The sequence below is a fragment of the Artemia sp. Qi Xiang Cuo genome, chromosome 7 (assembly GCF_049724085.1).
Source record: "Artemia sp. Qi Xiang Cuo chromosome 7, ASM4972408v1, whole genome shotgun sequence".
Taxonomy (NCBI): domain Eukaryota; kingdom Metazoa; phylum Arthropoda; class Branchiopoda; order Anostraca; family Artemiidae; genus Artemia; species Artemia sp. Qi Xiang Cuo.
This window is the reverse complement of record NC_142800.1, coordinates 57111747-57128731: the sequence shown is the minus strand read 5'-3', so window position 1 is coordinate 57128731 and position 16985 is coordinate 57111747. Positions and strand designations below refer to the sequence as shown.

The 16985-nt window shown below is 34.4% G+C and overlaps 1 protein-coding gene and 1 non-coding gene across 2 annotated transcripts in view; one reads left to right on the top strand and one right to left on the bottom strand.

Moving 5' to 3' along the window:
* Nucleotides 1–946: 946 nt before the first annotated feature.
* The window catches only part of LOC148950480 (protein bark beetle-like), a 45030-nt gene continuing 28991 nt past the window's right edge, over nucleotides 947–16985 (top strand). Inside the window, exons 1-6 of the mRNA XM_089092435.1 lie at nucleotides 947–1171; nucleotides 4343–4460; nucleotides 6026–7894; nucleotides 11521–11778; nucleotides 13912–14174; nucleotides 16073–16284. Of these exons, the coding sequence (XP_088948561.1) occupies nucleotides 967–1171; nucleotides 4343–4460; nucleotides 6026–7894; nucleotides 11521–11778; nucleotides 13912–14174; nucleotides 16073–16284 (2925 nt within the window). The 5' untranslated portion in view covers nucleotides 947–966. The remainder of the gene's footprint in view (nucleotides 1172–4342; nucleotides 4461–6025; nucleotides 7895–11520; nucleotides 11779–13911; nucleotides 14175–16072; nucleotides 16285–16985) is intronic.
* Nucleotides 9143–9214, bottom strand: TRNAM-CAU (transfer RNA methionine (anticodon CAU)). Its single transcript has one exon. It is a non-coding gene; the product is annotated as a tRNA-Met (tRNA).

Here is a 16985-nt window from a genome sequence, read left to right as displayed (position 1 = left end):
ATTTTTAGTGCTCAATCTTTAATCAATTGCTTGGTTAGCGATGTAGAATTGGCTGAATTTCCATGTTAAAGTTGAAAGGTATCAGCAGTTCATGGTAGGGCATGTGTATAGCATAAAAGGAATGTTTTTACCAATAGGTACTCAAACATATGCGCATGCTGAAGCATGGTCTTGCACCCAGAACACGCTTAGGTGAACACAATATGTAGTTACTTACTTAACTTATCGCACCTGGTAGTGGTCCAGATCCGAGACGGACGTGACTCTTTTCCTCCTGTCCGAAGGGTCTTATAAAAGTGCGACTACTTCTTGGAGATCAGTATCGATAATGAAGAGGTACTGGAAGAAACCGCCACCCCATCTGCACTGCGGCTTTCTGTTGGGGTGCTTCCAGCCTTGAGCAAGGGGGTCAAAATCAAATAGTGTTCGGATGAATGTCTCTGCTGGTATTGAAAATAATTGGTCAAAACACCGTGGAGTTTGGTCGGAGAGCAGATAAAAGTTGAGGGCCTGATTTGTCAATGCTAGTAGTCGGGTATTAGATTAAAAGTCACACCACCTTATATGTTCAGTTCGTCTTAAGGCCTTTGTTTGGGCTACATCTATACAATCACGAACAGAAGCAGCAGCCAACCAAGTCACAGCTATGTAGGAAAGAACTTGAGCTATGGTGGTATTGTACATCCTCATTTTTGTTTTTTACTGATATTATGACGACCACACGAAACAATTTAGTCGCGCCAAAATTGACGCAGCTTTAGCATTACGGGACTGATTTTCTGTTTCAACTGAGTCGTTATCTGTGATGTCAGATCCAAGGTAGATAATCGGCTTTACAACTTCAACTGTGTGCCTCAATACTCTTAATGTAGATGACATCTCATCTAATATTTTAATATTAGCTACTTTGTAAAAAAAAGTATAATTATACTTTTGTTGTAGACTGACCCCTTGTATGTAATTGGAATGCAGCTTCTTCATCCGATTCAGTTTTCAAGCTCAGAGCAGCTTCGTTTTGAAGATTTTGGGGAACTCAGTGACCAAGTTTGGGATATTCGAAAGAATCCGGGTAGTCTACCTGATGTAACAAGTACATATCAAGTCACTGTTAGATATAAGCCTGGACTACAGCCACTAGGGTCGACGGTCATCTATATAACTTCTTTTAAAAGTAAGTAATCTCTTTTGCATCCATCCTGAAGATATAATGTTATGGCAGCAATAATAGTAATAGCGGGGTAGATAGAGATAGAACTGGGAGATATGGGGAGCCGACGTTGTATGTAATGATCTTGTTTTACTGTATCCCTTTTTAGTATTCCAGCAACAATTGAAAGTAGTACATCTAAACTATTGAATGAAGATACTTTCAAAACATGAAAAAGAAATGTCAGTTGAAGTTTTGTTTTTGAAAAGTAAAGAGTGTAACCGAAACCTATAATGAGCTAAAATTAATTCAGTTAAAAAGTGATGCTTTAAAATGAAAATTTATAGGGCTATTTTTAGCATTTCTCTTATTCATACTAATTCTGTTTGTTTTAAATTTGATTTTTTCATTTATGTGAAGTGGATGCTTATTTTGGAATTTGACTTCAATTTTTAGAGTTTGAGTTTCTATTGATAAGGGCTACTGTTTAAATTAATAGTTTTTCATTATTTGACCCGTGACTCACTTAAATGCGTATAAGGCCTTATTTTTAACCCTTATGCACGAACATTCCCTCCCAAAACACACATAAACATCGACTAAGCCTCTTCCCAAATAGCTGATGTACAACTACACACCACTGTGCATATTTCTATGCAGCCTCAAATGAGTAAACTCAATTAAATGAAGGTAAAACAGTTATCTATTATTTATTATATAAAATTTATTATGAACCGTTTTTTTCGTATGGGCTCCGTATGGGTTTTGAGACAAATTATGGCCTTTCACCTCTTATGGCCTATAATTATTTATTATTAGCCGTTCATTTTGTATGGGGGACAAGTGTGCTATTGCCAGGCCTTATGGCCTCTGGCCTCTTGTGACCTATAATTGTTTATTGTTAGCCGTTCATTTTTATGGGGGGGGGGACAAATGCACTATTACCAGATCTTATGGCCTCAGGCCTCTTTTGGCTTAAATTATTCAGTGCAAGCTGTTGGTTTTATATGGGGGACAAGTGCACTATTGCCGGGCCTTATAGCTTCCGTAACTGGAAAGTTGAATTGATAGCTTTTCAATATATTTAAATTGATTTGCCGTCTCAAAATTTTACTTGATTACATTTTGACACTCTCTTGGCTAACTAATTATTTCTTTGCAGGAAACGCTAACTTAAAGAGGCGAGATTCTCTTTCTTTCTTAAAAAGGGGACTATAAATTTCAATTTCCGTTCTAAAGGGCCCTTTGCCTATATTCTAAGATCACTAGTTCAGCACAATCACCCCTGAGGGAATATGAAAAATAATAATAATGATAACTTCCCAATTTGGTGTTTTCTCCTTGTTCCATACTATAACAAAATACTTGTTCCGTACTAATAACAATTATATAACAAAATACTTTAGGCTTGAGGCGTTTGATGGTTAAATTTAAATTTATTGAATTATCGAATTTATTGAAATATTGAATATTTATTGAAAATTATTGAATAATTTATTGAATTTATTGAATTTTAATTTATATAATTTATTGAATTATCGAATCATTTAAAATCACCATCGAAATCCAGCTCTTTTGCTGTAAATTCTGTTATAAAAATTCACTTTTTTAGAGATTTTTTTTACTTTTATCACAATTTTTTCTTTACTTATAGTTCGTTTTCACAGGCTAATATCATGGAAAAGTGAAGAAACCAAGAGCTTACAAAGATTTTTAATTTATTGATTTTTTTTCTTGTCTCATACAAGTCTAATTGCTTTTTTTGTATTTTTGAGTGTGTTTTTTCTTTATTTTTTATGCTCTATCCTTTCTTTCATGTTTATAGCCATTTTTTTTTTAACGAAGTTAGATTTAGATAGTGATTGAGGGTCACCAAAACGAGACACAGATGAGGTGATCCAAAGAGTTCACATGATTTTGTGTAAGTGATATTATTCTCCTTTGGTTCTGGAGTGTGACTGATTTCTTTTTTTGTGTGTAGGGGGTGGGGATCAAATTGTTTTTGGAGGCCAAAACTGTTTAAACAGTGTCTTTTAGGTTAGAAAAAATTTATTGAATTATTGAATATTTATTGAAAATTGTTGAATAATTTATTGAATTTATTGAATTATAATTTAGATAATTTATTGAATTATTGAATTGTCGAATTATTTAGAATCATCATCGAAATACAGTTCTTTTGCTGTAAATTCTGTTATAAAAATTCACTTGTTAAAGATTTTTTTACTTTTAGCACAAGTCATTCTTTACTTACAGTTCGTTTTCACGGGCTAAGATCGTGGAAAGGCGAAGAAACTAAGAGCTTACAAAAATGTTTAATTTATTTATATATTTTTTTCTTGTCTCGTATAAGTCTAATTGCTTTTTTTGTGTTGTTGTGTGTTTTTTGTTTTTTTATGCTCCGTCCTTTCTTTCATGTTTGTAGACGATTTTTTTTATTATTAAAGTTAGATTTAGATAGTAATAGAGGGTCACCAAGACGAGTCACAGATAATCCAAAGAGTTCACATGATTTTGTGTAAGTGATATGGTTCTGGAATGTGTCTGATTTCTTTTTTAGTGGGTAAGGGGGGGGGGGGTCAAACTGTTTTTGGAGGCCAAAACTGTTTATACAGTGTCTTTTAGGCTAGAGAAAAATTTATGAATTATCGAATTTATTGAATTATCGAATCATTTAGAATCACCATCGAAATCCAGCTCTTTTGCTGGAAATTCTGTTATCAAAATTGATTTGTTTAGAGATTTTGTTTGTTTTAGCACAAATCATTCTTTACTTACAGTTTGTTTTCATGGGCTAAATAACATCGTGGAAAGGTGAAGAAACTAAGAGATTACAAAGATTCTTAAGGTCATCCCACGTATTAAAGAACAATTAAACAAAAATATCAAAGACGTAAACTCGAAGGTTTTTCTGGGTGGGGTGGGGTCTTCAAAATCCAAAGTACGCATTTTTTTAGCGCTTTATTTTAATTCTTCCAACGAGGAGGGGATTGTTGGGACCAATCAAAGGGTGTCCACCCTCACAGTGTGTGTTAGTAAGTTAAAGCTAATTCTAAAACACAATCAAAAATTAACCGCATCTATTATTTACTTTACCTCTGTCTATAGTTTTTTTGGTTTACCTCTTGTTAGAATAGTTTTTTTTTTCACAGAATCCTTTTAATTTTTTATGCTTAATCTATCATTTTTTTTCAGGATCAAACTTGCAGATTGCACGCTCCCGCCTCTTACCAAGTCCACATCCGAAACTTACACTTATAAATGGAAAAATTGAACGAAATGAAAGAGGTTTTCACTCTCTTCATTATAACAGGTATTTTTTTTTTATACTTTTTTTCTGTCTACATCGTGTATTTGAAACTTTAATGTTTGTTTAGCAATGGATAGCTTTTGATGAGAATGATGTGGGAACCAAAGTAAGCTAGGGTGTGCTCTAATGCCCTTAATCATCTACCCCTCTCCTAACTTTTTTGAAAAAGGATAGACGTACTTCACCTCTTTCTCAAAGCTGAAATAAAGACGAAAAATATTTTTTTTTGTATGAAATTTCGGAATTGTAATAATCACAAAGGCTTAAATATACAAAAAAAAAACTGTTGTTTAACCTGTTGTTTCAAAACAGTACACGCCAAATCTCCTGACGTTATGATTCTCTCCGTAATTTCTTACACTTATCAATGAAATTGGATGTTTATGGTTTTTCTTTCAAATTTCTTCTCTCAACCCCCCCCCCCTAAAAAAACGTTATCCTAAGTCTCATCCAAGATGTGCGTATACTACCTAGTTGGTTGTTATTCCTACATTTTCGCTTTTACATATATGTTTTCCTACATTTCCTACATTTATTACATTTTTTTTTTACTACATTTACTATATTTTTTATGTTTTTCTACATTTATGTTTTCCTACAAGCTTTGCGAGATTTTCGCTCACGAAGAGATTTTAAATTACACCCATACATCCACTTAAAAAATTATACACACAATATATTAAACCCAATATAAATACACCCATTAAAAAAAACAACACTGTAATAAACAAGATGACGCAAATAAGTAACAAAAATAAAATGAATTTTAATTATATAATGATATTCGTTCCTAGAAAATTCAATAATCCAAGGTTTTATTTAGTAGTAATTATTTGAATTTTCAGTTTGATAATTATTGAAAAATCCTTAAAATCCCTAATATATTTTGTTGTCAGTAAAAGGCAAATGGCAGAGTAGACTCAAGAAGATTAACGTACAGGGTGAGAGGGTTAGGGTAGTAGACAAATTCCTGTTTGAAGTAATATCTGTCCGTTTTAAGTTTGCCTCGAGTATTCCTTGTAATTTTTGTTGTTTAAGATTTAATTATTCATCTATATCAATGTGATATGATTATTCGTTTTAGTTTCTATTGGTTTCCGGTTTCAAGTATTCCTTGACAGTAATTTCATGTCGTTTTAAGTTTGAATTGTTATAGGACTTTAATTCTGCTCATACTAAGTTTGACTATGCCTCTTTACTTTTCTTTGGATAACTTCTTTTACGAGAAGGTTTTTTTAAAATCAATTTCTTTTTTTTCTAAATTTTTATTATTGGTTAACATTACGGATATTTCTCCAGTTGCAAGTTATTTGGTTAAGAATTCAAAGCAGGTTTTTTTTTTGGGGGGGGGGGGGGACTTTATACATGAAGGAATTCAGAAACGGGAAAGAAATTGTTGGCTAAATTTTGATATTTTTCCGTGGGAAGGCCCCAAAACCTCTTCATTTAGGATCGTTCCAAAACACAAAATTTCTTGCAACAAGTGTTTGGTTATCAATTTGTTTCCTTGTTTTCTTTTCAAGGATGAGCTTATGAAATCATAAATAACATATTTTTTTTAATTTCAGGGTATACAGTCCTGATGGTAACTGGTATAACCTTCGAAGATCGAACGAAAGCATCGAATTTGTTTTTTCGGATATTACATCAAATGAAAAAGAGGCAATTCTTGTGGCCACGCCCCATAGACACACTGGTAAACAGCCATTGGCCGAAATAAAATATAGTATCAATAATACGCGGATCGAAAAAAATGGACGTGCCATTGTACAGCAGTCAAGAGACTTGAGGGATTCAAGCAATTTATTTCATTGGACGCTTAAATCTGTTGCTATGACTGATAATAATGAGCTGGGTTTTTCTATTGAGCTCCCATTTGTCTATCACTACAATGAGAACTATACACATACAGTATACATCGAGGATAGTGTCTTTGAGAAGAATCAAAATTTCGCGTTTTCAGTAGACGGCCACTATGCCGTATTCAAAATGTTTGGCAATCAATTCCGCAACAATAGATGTAAAAATGGGCTTATAAGTGTTACGGGAATGGAGAAATCAATTGAAATAAGTGGCAATTTAATTGAGAAAAATGCAGGTGATTTTATTATACAATTTGCTGCAGATTCTCAATCTGATATTTTAGGTGATATACTTGCTAATTTCACCTACAATCGAATTACGTACAACCAGCACAGTTCTAATATAATGAGGACGGCAGGCTATCACCAAATTTTTTCCTACGTATTAGCCCTTAAAGGAGTACAAAAAGTAAATATTACTGATAATATTTTTGATCATAATGAGCTAGACTATGAGCTTCTTGCTGGCTTGCATACTGCCCGAATTGATAATACAATAAACGCACAGCGTAACTGGTGGGGTAGCAATGATATCAAAGCCATTGAAGATAGAATTTTCGATTTTGATGATTGGAATGTTTATGCCCTTGCAAGGTACCAGCCTTTTCTTCTCGAGCCTGATGTAGCTGGTCCTCAGTCATCAACAAGACCTCCAAGACAGATGGTTGATCTAAATAATTTAGGAGGCAGAATTAATGGCTTTTTGACTCTACCTTATCGTAGGACACCATATATAGTACAAAGAGACATAACAGTCATGCCCGGTAGTACGTTAGTGATACTTCCTGGAGTAGAGTTAGAGTTTTATCCTAGTGTTGGTATTTTAGTGCTTGGTAATTTAATAGCCGAAGGTCATTGGCAAACCCCAATCAAGATGCGTCCCGCAGCTGTTAAAACACCCCGGTTTAGAATGATTAGAGCCATTGATAGTCCAAGTGTGCGACTCTGTAGAGACGGGTCGTGTTCCAATCGTGAAGGTTACCTTGAAGTTTTTAACAAAACATTAACTCAATGGGTCCCGGTATGTGATACTCGTTTTACAGAAGTAGATGCACAAGTCGTTTGCCGTGAACTTGGATATGAAGTAATTAACGTCCATCAAAAACGTGGTAGGCGCTACGAATATCTGTGGGATAGTCTTCTACGGATTCATACATGGGCTGAACCTTATCAGTGTACAGGAAAAGAACCAAGACTTATTGATTGTCCCATAAGGCTTGACGGCGAAGATCGCGATTATTTACAGCGAGAATGCCACTGGGAAGACGATTTTGTGTTTATTTCTTGTGGGGAAAGGAACTTAGAGGAAGAACTTGGGTACTGGGGAGGTTTAAGGATTTCAGTCCCCAATTTTGAGCACGAGCATATACCTCCTCATCTAGCTAAATTAGCAAATGAATCAATTGTGCAGTTTGTTCAGATATCAGGTGCGGGTTATCTTCATGGAGAGAAAAGCCCTGCGTTGCAGTCAATCTTAAGAGCCCCTATAATTCGAAACATTAATGTCACAGCTTGTGCTTCAGATGGCGTTCTTCTTGTCAGTCCTCATACAGCAGTTCCTATGCTAGATAACTGGTAAGCCTCATTGTTTTCTTCTTTTTCTTCTCGTTGTATTTTTTTTAACATTCTAATAAATTTGTAGAGTAAAGAAAATAGATAGCTATTGCAACTGAAAAGTAGAACGAGCTTACTATTAGCTAAAAACATTTAAAATAATCTTAAGAATTGCTCTTATAATGAAGAATTATGCATTTATTTTAGTGAAAAATTCAGCTTTTTTCGTAATAACTTCTTGATGTTAGTTTGAATTTATATGTCCACCATTCAATCTAGGATGCATGGGAAATAACTTGCAATGCTTAGATGCCCCTTCATGCAAAAAAATCAGCTTACATACAATGTTGCATGATTAGCTTCATGCAACCAATTGTTAGTACAAGAGGTTTCCTAGAATATTAATACAAACGTTTAAATAAAGGCAATATAGTATTTCAGACAAAGCCGGTCAAGTGAAAACAGATTTTCGTCCACCGGACTTGACATTTTGTGAATTTGAAGAGTCACTTCAAATGCGACTGATTTACCCTGTTGTAGCACAGTGGATTGATGCTCGGCTTGGTGGCCTAGGGTGGCCTTTGTGGCCTATGGGGCCCAGGAATCGATCTCACCGCAACAAGGTTGTGCGACAGGGTTGCTATTTATCCCTCTAAAAACAAACCCTGCTATTGAAATGTTCGATTCGACGCCCTATTCGCAAGCATGGCTCTGGAGGATCTTAATCCTTTTTTTCAATTTGCCTGATTTGCATTTTGAGCCCTAGAAAGCTCCGTCGGAGACTGCAAATCCCAAAAAGTAAAAAAAAAATCACGCGTGGCCTTGCTTGACAAATCCATAATGAAGACGTGACCTAATTTAAACACTTATGTAATCTTTCTTAAAAACATGCTACTCGGAAAAAAAAAATTCGATCCACCGACCTCTGGGTTATGGGCCAAGCGCGCTTCCGCTGCGCCAAAAAAAGATATGTTACTTTGTTATTGCGAGCATTTGTAAATATCTGTCTAGGCCTAAAATATACTGGTAATAGATAAATAAGCTAAATTAATTAAGATATTAGATATAACCGAGAAAATTTGTGCAGAATTAAATTTGTGCCTGATTTGCATTTTGAGCCCTAGAAAGCTCCGTCGGAGACTGCAAATCCCAAAAAGTAAAAAAAAAAAATCGCGCGTGGCCTTGCTTGACAAATCCATAATGAAGACGTGACCTAATTTAAACACTTTGTAATCTTTCTTAAAAACATGCTACTCGGATAAAAAAATTTAGCAGCTAGTGGTTTCGATCCACCGACCTCTGGGTTATGGGCCCAGCGCGCTTCCGCTGCGCCAAGCTGCTGTTATATAAGTGAATAAAGATACGTTACTTTGTTATATATCTTGCGAGCATTTGTAAATATCGGTCTAGGCCTAAAATATACTGATAATAGATAAATAAGCTAAATTAATGAAGATATTAGATATAACCGAGAAAATTTGTGCAGAATTATTTTGGAGCCATGAAAAAAGGAAAATACACATAGACCAATAATGCTGATAAAACTTCATTAAGATTAATAAGTTTTTCCATATACTATCTATATAGAAACACTTTTACCAGTAGGCTATTATGCTCCATAAGTCCGTATAATACTGATAAAAAACTTTTGGTAAATTTGTAGTTTAGAACATAGGCCTAAATTAGCTGTAATGAAAGTGAATATACCACCTGATGTCTTTTTTAATGCTCTTTCATTATTCAATAATTGCATCTGGGGCACACTCTATTTTGAGCCCTTAAAGGGCTAAAATGGCCAGTGAAAAAAAATTACCATTTGTAGCGGATTCAGGAATGGTAATTATTGTTTTTATTATCTTAATTAATAAAATGTTATTTTGAGTACAAATTTGCAGAAATTTATAAAAAGAGCTAGAAACCCCTAAAAAATGACCCATTTTCCTGTGATGTCATTTTTCAGGGGTTTGAGGCTCTTTCTAAAAATTCTGCAAATTTGTTTCCTTAATAATATCTTTCTATCAAGACTAAGGAAATTAATAATAACCACTCTGAATCAGCTGGAAATGGCAAATTTTTTTTACTAGACAGTTTTTTTAATCATGTTTTTAAACTTTTGATAATTACGGACTGTTTTACCTTTTGGGCCCTATTAAGTGCTCAAGATGGAATTTGTTCCAGAAATGATTATTGAACTGTAGAAGAACATAAGGAAAAACATCTAGTGATGTATTCACTTTCATCCTAGCTAAATTTTGTTGTAAACTACAAATTTACCAAACTTTTGTCAGTATTATATGGAGATTTAACTGTTGCTTATCTTGTGACCCGTCTGTTAATGATAAAAATAATAATAATATATGGGATATGGAACTTTAAAAGAAGAGAAATCACCAAACTCTAAATAATTTGGCGTTATTCAGTGTCACCAATTGGAGGAGAACGATGTGGGAAGGATCCCCCCCCCCCTAGATTATTTTGTCAACTGGCCTATATGTCATCCCAATATATAACATTTGTATTGTTCCATAAAAAGTTTATTCACGAAACCTTTGTTTAAAGTCTGTTGCTAGCAAGATTTGAGTTTCTTGCCCTTGAGGGGCTGTCCGGGGATAATTGCGAGGCTAAGATTGTAGTTCTAGCCCTTTGTTTGTTATTAGTTGTTCTCCAGATTTTCTTCTTTTTTCCGATGGTTTTTGCTGGATTACATTTGCCCCCCCCCCCCTTCGAGCCCTGCTTAACTCAACCTTTTTCAGCTTCATCTGTTTAACTTAAACCTCGCTCAACTCAACCCCATTTAAATAAAAAACACGACATAAGAACTAGCCAAGGAACAAAGACCATTTCATTGAGTTAACTTATATCACTACTGACAAAACGGGCTGAACTATATTTTCTAATTAGGTTGCTGATGTCAAGGAGGGTGGTTTTTAATGGGGGTCGAGTCAAGTAGGGTTGGCTTAAATGGGGGCTGCGTGGCATGAGGGTAGAGTTAAACGAGGGTTGAGCTGAGTGACAATTGAGCTGCTCGAGGTTGAGTTGCACAGGGGTTAAGTTAAACTCGGGTTGAGCTGAACGAGGATTGAGTTAAATGGGTTGCGTTAAGCGAGTGTTCAGATGCACGGGCCCCTCATCCCCCCTAAATTTTAGAAAGTATATGTTTTCGTTTCTTCATTTAAAAGAAGTGAAAAAAATCCTTGCCCTTCCCCTAAATTTTCGTGAATTGGTGCCCTTGTCTGCTTGTGAAGATACAAAAAACTCCTGTTAAGGTTTGATTGGAACTTTAGAATGACGCTATATGGGCTCTCTCACTTTACTTTGTTTTATTTTCATTTTATTGTGAAATATATTGTTGATTTAGCCGCAGAGTTTCCTAAGAGCTTGATGCCTAACCATTTTTTTGTTTTTTGTTCCTCAGTTATTTTTTCAAGTAAATTGAATTGAAATTTCAAAAAAAAATCTTAAATGCCAATTCTGATAGAAGTCAAAAATCATATTAAAATATGTACTTGTCGTGATTTTATATAGGATTGTCACCTGATCATTTTAACAACTCTCTAAACGATTACTGAACCTTCACTGGGAATATTCATCAGGTTTCAGAATAAATATTTTCTTATCGGTCCTATTTATGACATTTCTTTTCTTAGGATCTCTGGGAATCTGGGCCATGGAATGAATATGCTTATTTTAAATGGTGAGTCACGTGACAACGACGTCAGCTCTTTCCAACCCCTAAAACAGAGCCATCTACCAATAGAAGCTTTTGGTTTGCTTGACGCCTGTGACCCTGCAAAGAGGATTTTTATTGAGGAAAGAGTGGTGTTATATTTCCGGTATAAAAACACGCCATCTGATTGTGTGAAGATATTTGAAACGAAAACCGGCTATCGCTCGATCGGCTTCAGGTAAATTGTGGATTTGTCATACGTATGTCATTTTGTCATACTGACATTTTGTTAGTTGTAAATTTTTACATTTTTATTAATGCAATATGTCATTTTGTCATACTTTATGGACCTAGTGTTTTTAACAATGGGATGCAGGGACGTGCCTTTTTCAATGTTTGAGCTAAGGGGAAAATAAGTAACGAAGTGTGTCGAAAACGAGGGACGCAAAAAGGATTGGGCTTTACTTAAAACAGACATCGAATTGATCTAAGCTATAAAAACGCATAAATGAAAAAATTTGGTATGGGATAACCAACAAACAAAAAACGGTACAAAAAAGCCGGTGAGTTAAGAAAAACGAGTTAGAAAAAAAAAGAGAGAGGTAGAGAATCGGAAAGATTCCAGCGATTTATAAGAAACTTTGATTTGTTTGACGCTTTCTCCATTCTGATGCACAGTATTTACTGTTGCAGTTCTGAGGGGGGAAAAAACTACCCCCTTCTCAATGGATATGCTTGCCCCTTATCCTCCTACTCTATAATTGTCTTCAAAATTTATGGCGAGTTTCCTCATATTTACCTTGTGGTAGCACAGTGGATTAATATCTTGCTTGGCAGCATGGGGTCCGCGGTGCAATTCTAGCTTCTGCAAGGTCAGGTGACAGACTTTCTACCTGTCCCTGTAAAAACCGCCCGACAGCTGAAGCGAAATTCGACGCTCAGAGCCTCTGTGTGTCAACAGAGGCTCTGGAGGATCTTTGTTATTAGCCTTTATCTCTCCCCATGATTGTGTCTTTGTCACTTATTTTTTCTCATCAATCCCGGCTTCCAAGTACAAACCCCTATCCCTAATTAAAATAAATCCCCACTATTGTGAGTTTATTACGGAAATCAAATAGTCAAAGTAAAATTTGGTCACGTTCAATCGATGGAGGATGACAAGGTACCAAAAATTGTCCTTTTTGGAAATCTAAGTCAAGACAAACAATAATATGGACGTTCTCCAATGGAATGTGAGAAACTTTTTTTTTTAATGAAAAGGGAATTCCCAAGAAGGGAGCAACGAGTGAAGCTCTGAATATTAGTGGGATGAAGGAAGACCTTGCGTCGCTATGTTAGCCCAAAATAGTTTGTGCTACGACGAGTTGTAAAAAATAAAACAAATATTTTAGAGTGAAACTCGCTAAGAAAAACATGATTGTTCTATTTTTGTTGACGTTGCGCAAGATCGTCCCATTGAACAACAACAGCAATGTTCATTTGGAAGCACAGAATAATGAAAACAAAAACAAACATAAATCTGTCTTAAAATCTTCGGCTCCAGTCATCATGTTCAGTATTAAGGGCTGTATTTAAGATAATACCCTGTAATTATTTCGGTAAATTTGTAGAATAGAGGCTCTCCAGAAGGAGACATGTTAGAACAAAAAGAGAGACATTTTTAAATAGTTAATTTTATGTTCTTTTTTTAATGGTAAAAGTTACATTTGTGACAATTCAACCAGCCCCTGATAGTCCCATATATAGCTCTAGGCTATATACAAACCTAACATAAAACTTTAAAATGGTACCATTAGGATTGTTATTTTTATATTGTTTTTTTTTATGGTAAAAGCGGCATTTCTGACAATTCAACCAGCCCCTGATAGTCCCATATATAGCTCTAGGCTATATACAAACCTAACATAAAACTTTAAAATGGTACCATTAGATTCCTTATTTTATGCTTTTTTTAAATGATAGGTGTTACCTGACCATGCACTCCCTTCCCCCGATGGGAAGATATATAGCCCTTATAATATATATATTTGTTTGCTGTTCTTTCTATCGATGGACCCATTGTCAAACCGGTTATGCTGTGTAAACTTGAAATATCCAGTTTATCTTCGGTGATTGTGCTGAATATTGGGGAAAAAAAAAATACTATTTTAAATGAGTTAAAAATTTGAATAATCAAAGGAGGAAACATGACAATCTGGGTTGCATATTATAAAGTAGGAATTACATTGTTTTGGTGGTCTTTTTTAGTTTGATTGCCTATATATCCTAAGGCTATAAAAGGGACTATCATGGGAGGGCCGTCATAGTATAATTTTTTATAAATAATACAAAAAAAATGATTGTTAATCAAGTTTCCTTTTATTTCTATTAGATTATTGCAATTCAGTTTTGTCAACGACACAGATCACGCAAATATGACTGAACTCGATAACATTGGTTTATATAATGGAGATATATACAACCTCACTAGTACAGTCATAACACGACTGATGGCCAAAAATTTAACCAAAGAAAATATATTTTGGAAATCAGATTTCTCTAGTCTGAGTGTTCGAGTTCACACAACTGGTGGAAGTAATTTGCATGGTTTTATTGCCGAAATTCTGGCCCTACCTGTTGCATCTTTTGATATGGGTAACATATAACTTTTTTAATTCGCTTAGTTTTCAGTTTTTGAGAAACTAGCTTAATTTCAATTTACTATAATTTGGATTTTCATTACAGGTCTAAGTTAATTTGGATTCTACCTAAACTTTCAGAGACTAAGCAAATACTTTTCTTTTAAGCCCCATTTTTCCTTCCCCCCCCCCTTTCCTTTGTTTTTCCTTTTTTTTAATCGGCTTGGGCTATGTTAATATTAACATTATGCCCCCCAGGGCATAACTTAACACCCTTGCCCTGAGGGCTGTGGGGGAGTGTCCTTCTCAAAAATATTTTTTCTACCTGGAAATCAACTACGCTGAACAAAATGGCTATCTCAAAATTTTGATTGGAGGTGTTTGGGGGAAGGATGGGCGTGGGGGGGCTAGTTGGCCTCCAATCACTTTCGACTATTAAAAAGGACAATAGAACTCTCGATTTCCAATCGAATGATACCCCTTTGAAGATTCTACGACGACCCCTTCCATATGAAGTGCCTCTGGAAAAAAAAAAATAATAATATAAAATAAAACATTGGAGCCGTATGGCCTTTACTATAGGCAACGCTACAGCGTTGCCTCTGATAGCCTAGAACAGATAAATTTCATGTAGGTCAGAAGGTATCATTTGCTGTTTTGCATCCCGGGAGTTTTTGATCTTATTTATATACAAATATACGTACAATCTCTTATCTTTTTTTTCTTTCCGATTTTTGTTAAAATTTATCAAGGCAAACAATGGTCCAAATAGGGATACAAAAAAAAAAAAAAAAAAAAAAAAAAAACACTCAAGAATCATACTAGTTGAAAAAGTCTCCAGTATCAATACTAAAGAAAGGAATAATTTATTTTATCCCCAGGGTAGCATGGTTATCGAAGTTCCCCCCTTACAGTGCTAAAATATTTGCACAAAACCGGGACAACCAAAATTGCCATTTATTTACTGCAAGGAAATTCGCTTCTTCACCACAACAATGGGCCCCGGATTTTTTTTTTTCACCTTCTATTTATAGTCACCTTCAAAATAAATTTATTCAAAAAGGAAGCATTATCAGGACTGAAAGGTAAACATAGCAGATACTTAAAACTATTTCAGAAAGGGAAAAAACCCTGCTAGGAAACGTTCTTATGTAATTTGGGCCCTGCCTTGAAAGATATAAATTACTTATGAAACATTTTAAATCAAACTTCAAAAGATTTCTAATAGAATATATGCTAATATCGTTGGATAATTTTAACCAAAATGATAAAGAACAATGGTATTGGGATTCGAAAAGACTTAGTATCTGATTTTAATTAATAATAATTTAGTAGTAATTTAATCAATTGCATAAAATAAATTGTTATTAATTTAATCGTGTAATCTAAGAGAGAAAGAGATATTAATGTCTTAGATTTCCGTGTTAAAAAGGTTTAATTTCATTGGTTTGTTTTTCTGACATCGATCCTGCATATTCTTAGAGCCTTCACACTATTCCTTAAGTGTATGTCAGCAAGGGAAGTCAAATAGCCCTGACTTTTAGCACGCGTTGTATTTGTCGTTTGTTACTTTTTTTTGTCAGTAAAGAGAACCCAGAACCTGATTGGTTTTCAAGTTTTTGAGAAAGACAAAAAGCAAAAATTTCCAAGTCGGTAAAATCTCATGTTTGCTTTTGTATAACTATATCGATTGTTTAGATTTCATATTTATTTATATTTGTATTTTTGATTTATTCACTTGTTTTATTCATATATTTTATATTAAGCTTCAGTTTCTATTTTTGTAGTTTATTCATATATCATTTATATTTTTATTTTGTACTCTATTTTTTATTGACAATTACGATTTTTATTTGTTTATTTACAATTGTTCAGATTTTATGTGTAATTTTTTTTTTTCTATATCAATTTCAGACAGAGATATGCGTCATAATATATCCTATTCATATTTTCATGACAATCAATTAGGCGCAATTCGCTTATCCAGTGCAGGAGAAGTATCTCCTGCTATAACCATGGAGTGGAATAGATTTGAATCTAATGGGAGACATCTATGGGGCAATTTCTCCACCACAAATGCTGCTTTACATTTAGATGTCAGCAATATGGATGAGCTCATATTCAGAGTAAGTTTTTAGATCATTTTAACATTTAGTGAAAATTAAAAGGGGTAGTTTTTTGGGTACTGGTAAGAACAAATATACCTTCCGGTAAGTTTTAATATGAAACTGAAAGAAACTGTAACATTCCAGGAACAGTAGAAAATAATGATACTTTTTTAACATTTCAAACGAAAAATCAACATTTCAAAAATTCATGCTAAAGGGACTGCTTTTACCAGGGGAGTAGCTCAAGTATTTTTAATGGGAGGGGGGGAAATGGGGTTCATATCCGGATAGTCAAGGGGCATGGGCTATTTAATAGTTTTTTCTTCAAATTATTGGGGGAGGGGCTGCCACCCGAAATGACGCCCTTGGCTTTTACCCATTATATCTGCCACAATAAAGTTAATCTTCTAATCAAGAAAAAATCCCTTATGATTCTGATCTGCTCCACTTGAACATTTGATTTTGTTTTTTGGGGGATTTTGTGAAAAAGATGATTCCTTTGGTTAATATTTTTCTCACAGAGGCATTAATTTTATGACTACGAAATAATTCCCTATGATTGTGATCATTCCAATTTGATTATTTGATCTTGTGTTATTGGTTGAATTTATAAGAAAAAGAATGCTTTTATTCAACATTTTTCCAACAATGAAATTAATTATTACGACTACAAAATAATCCCCTATGATTCTGATCAGTTCCACTTGAACATTTGATTT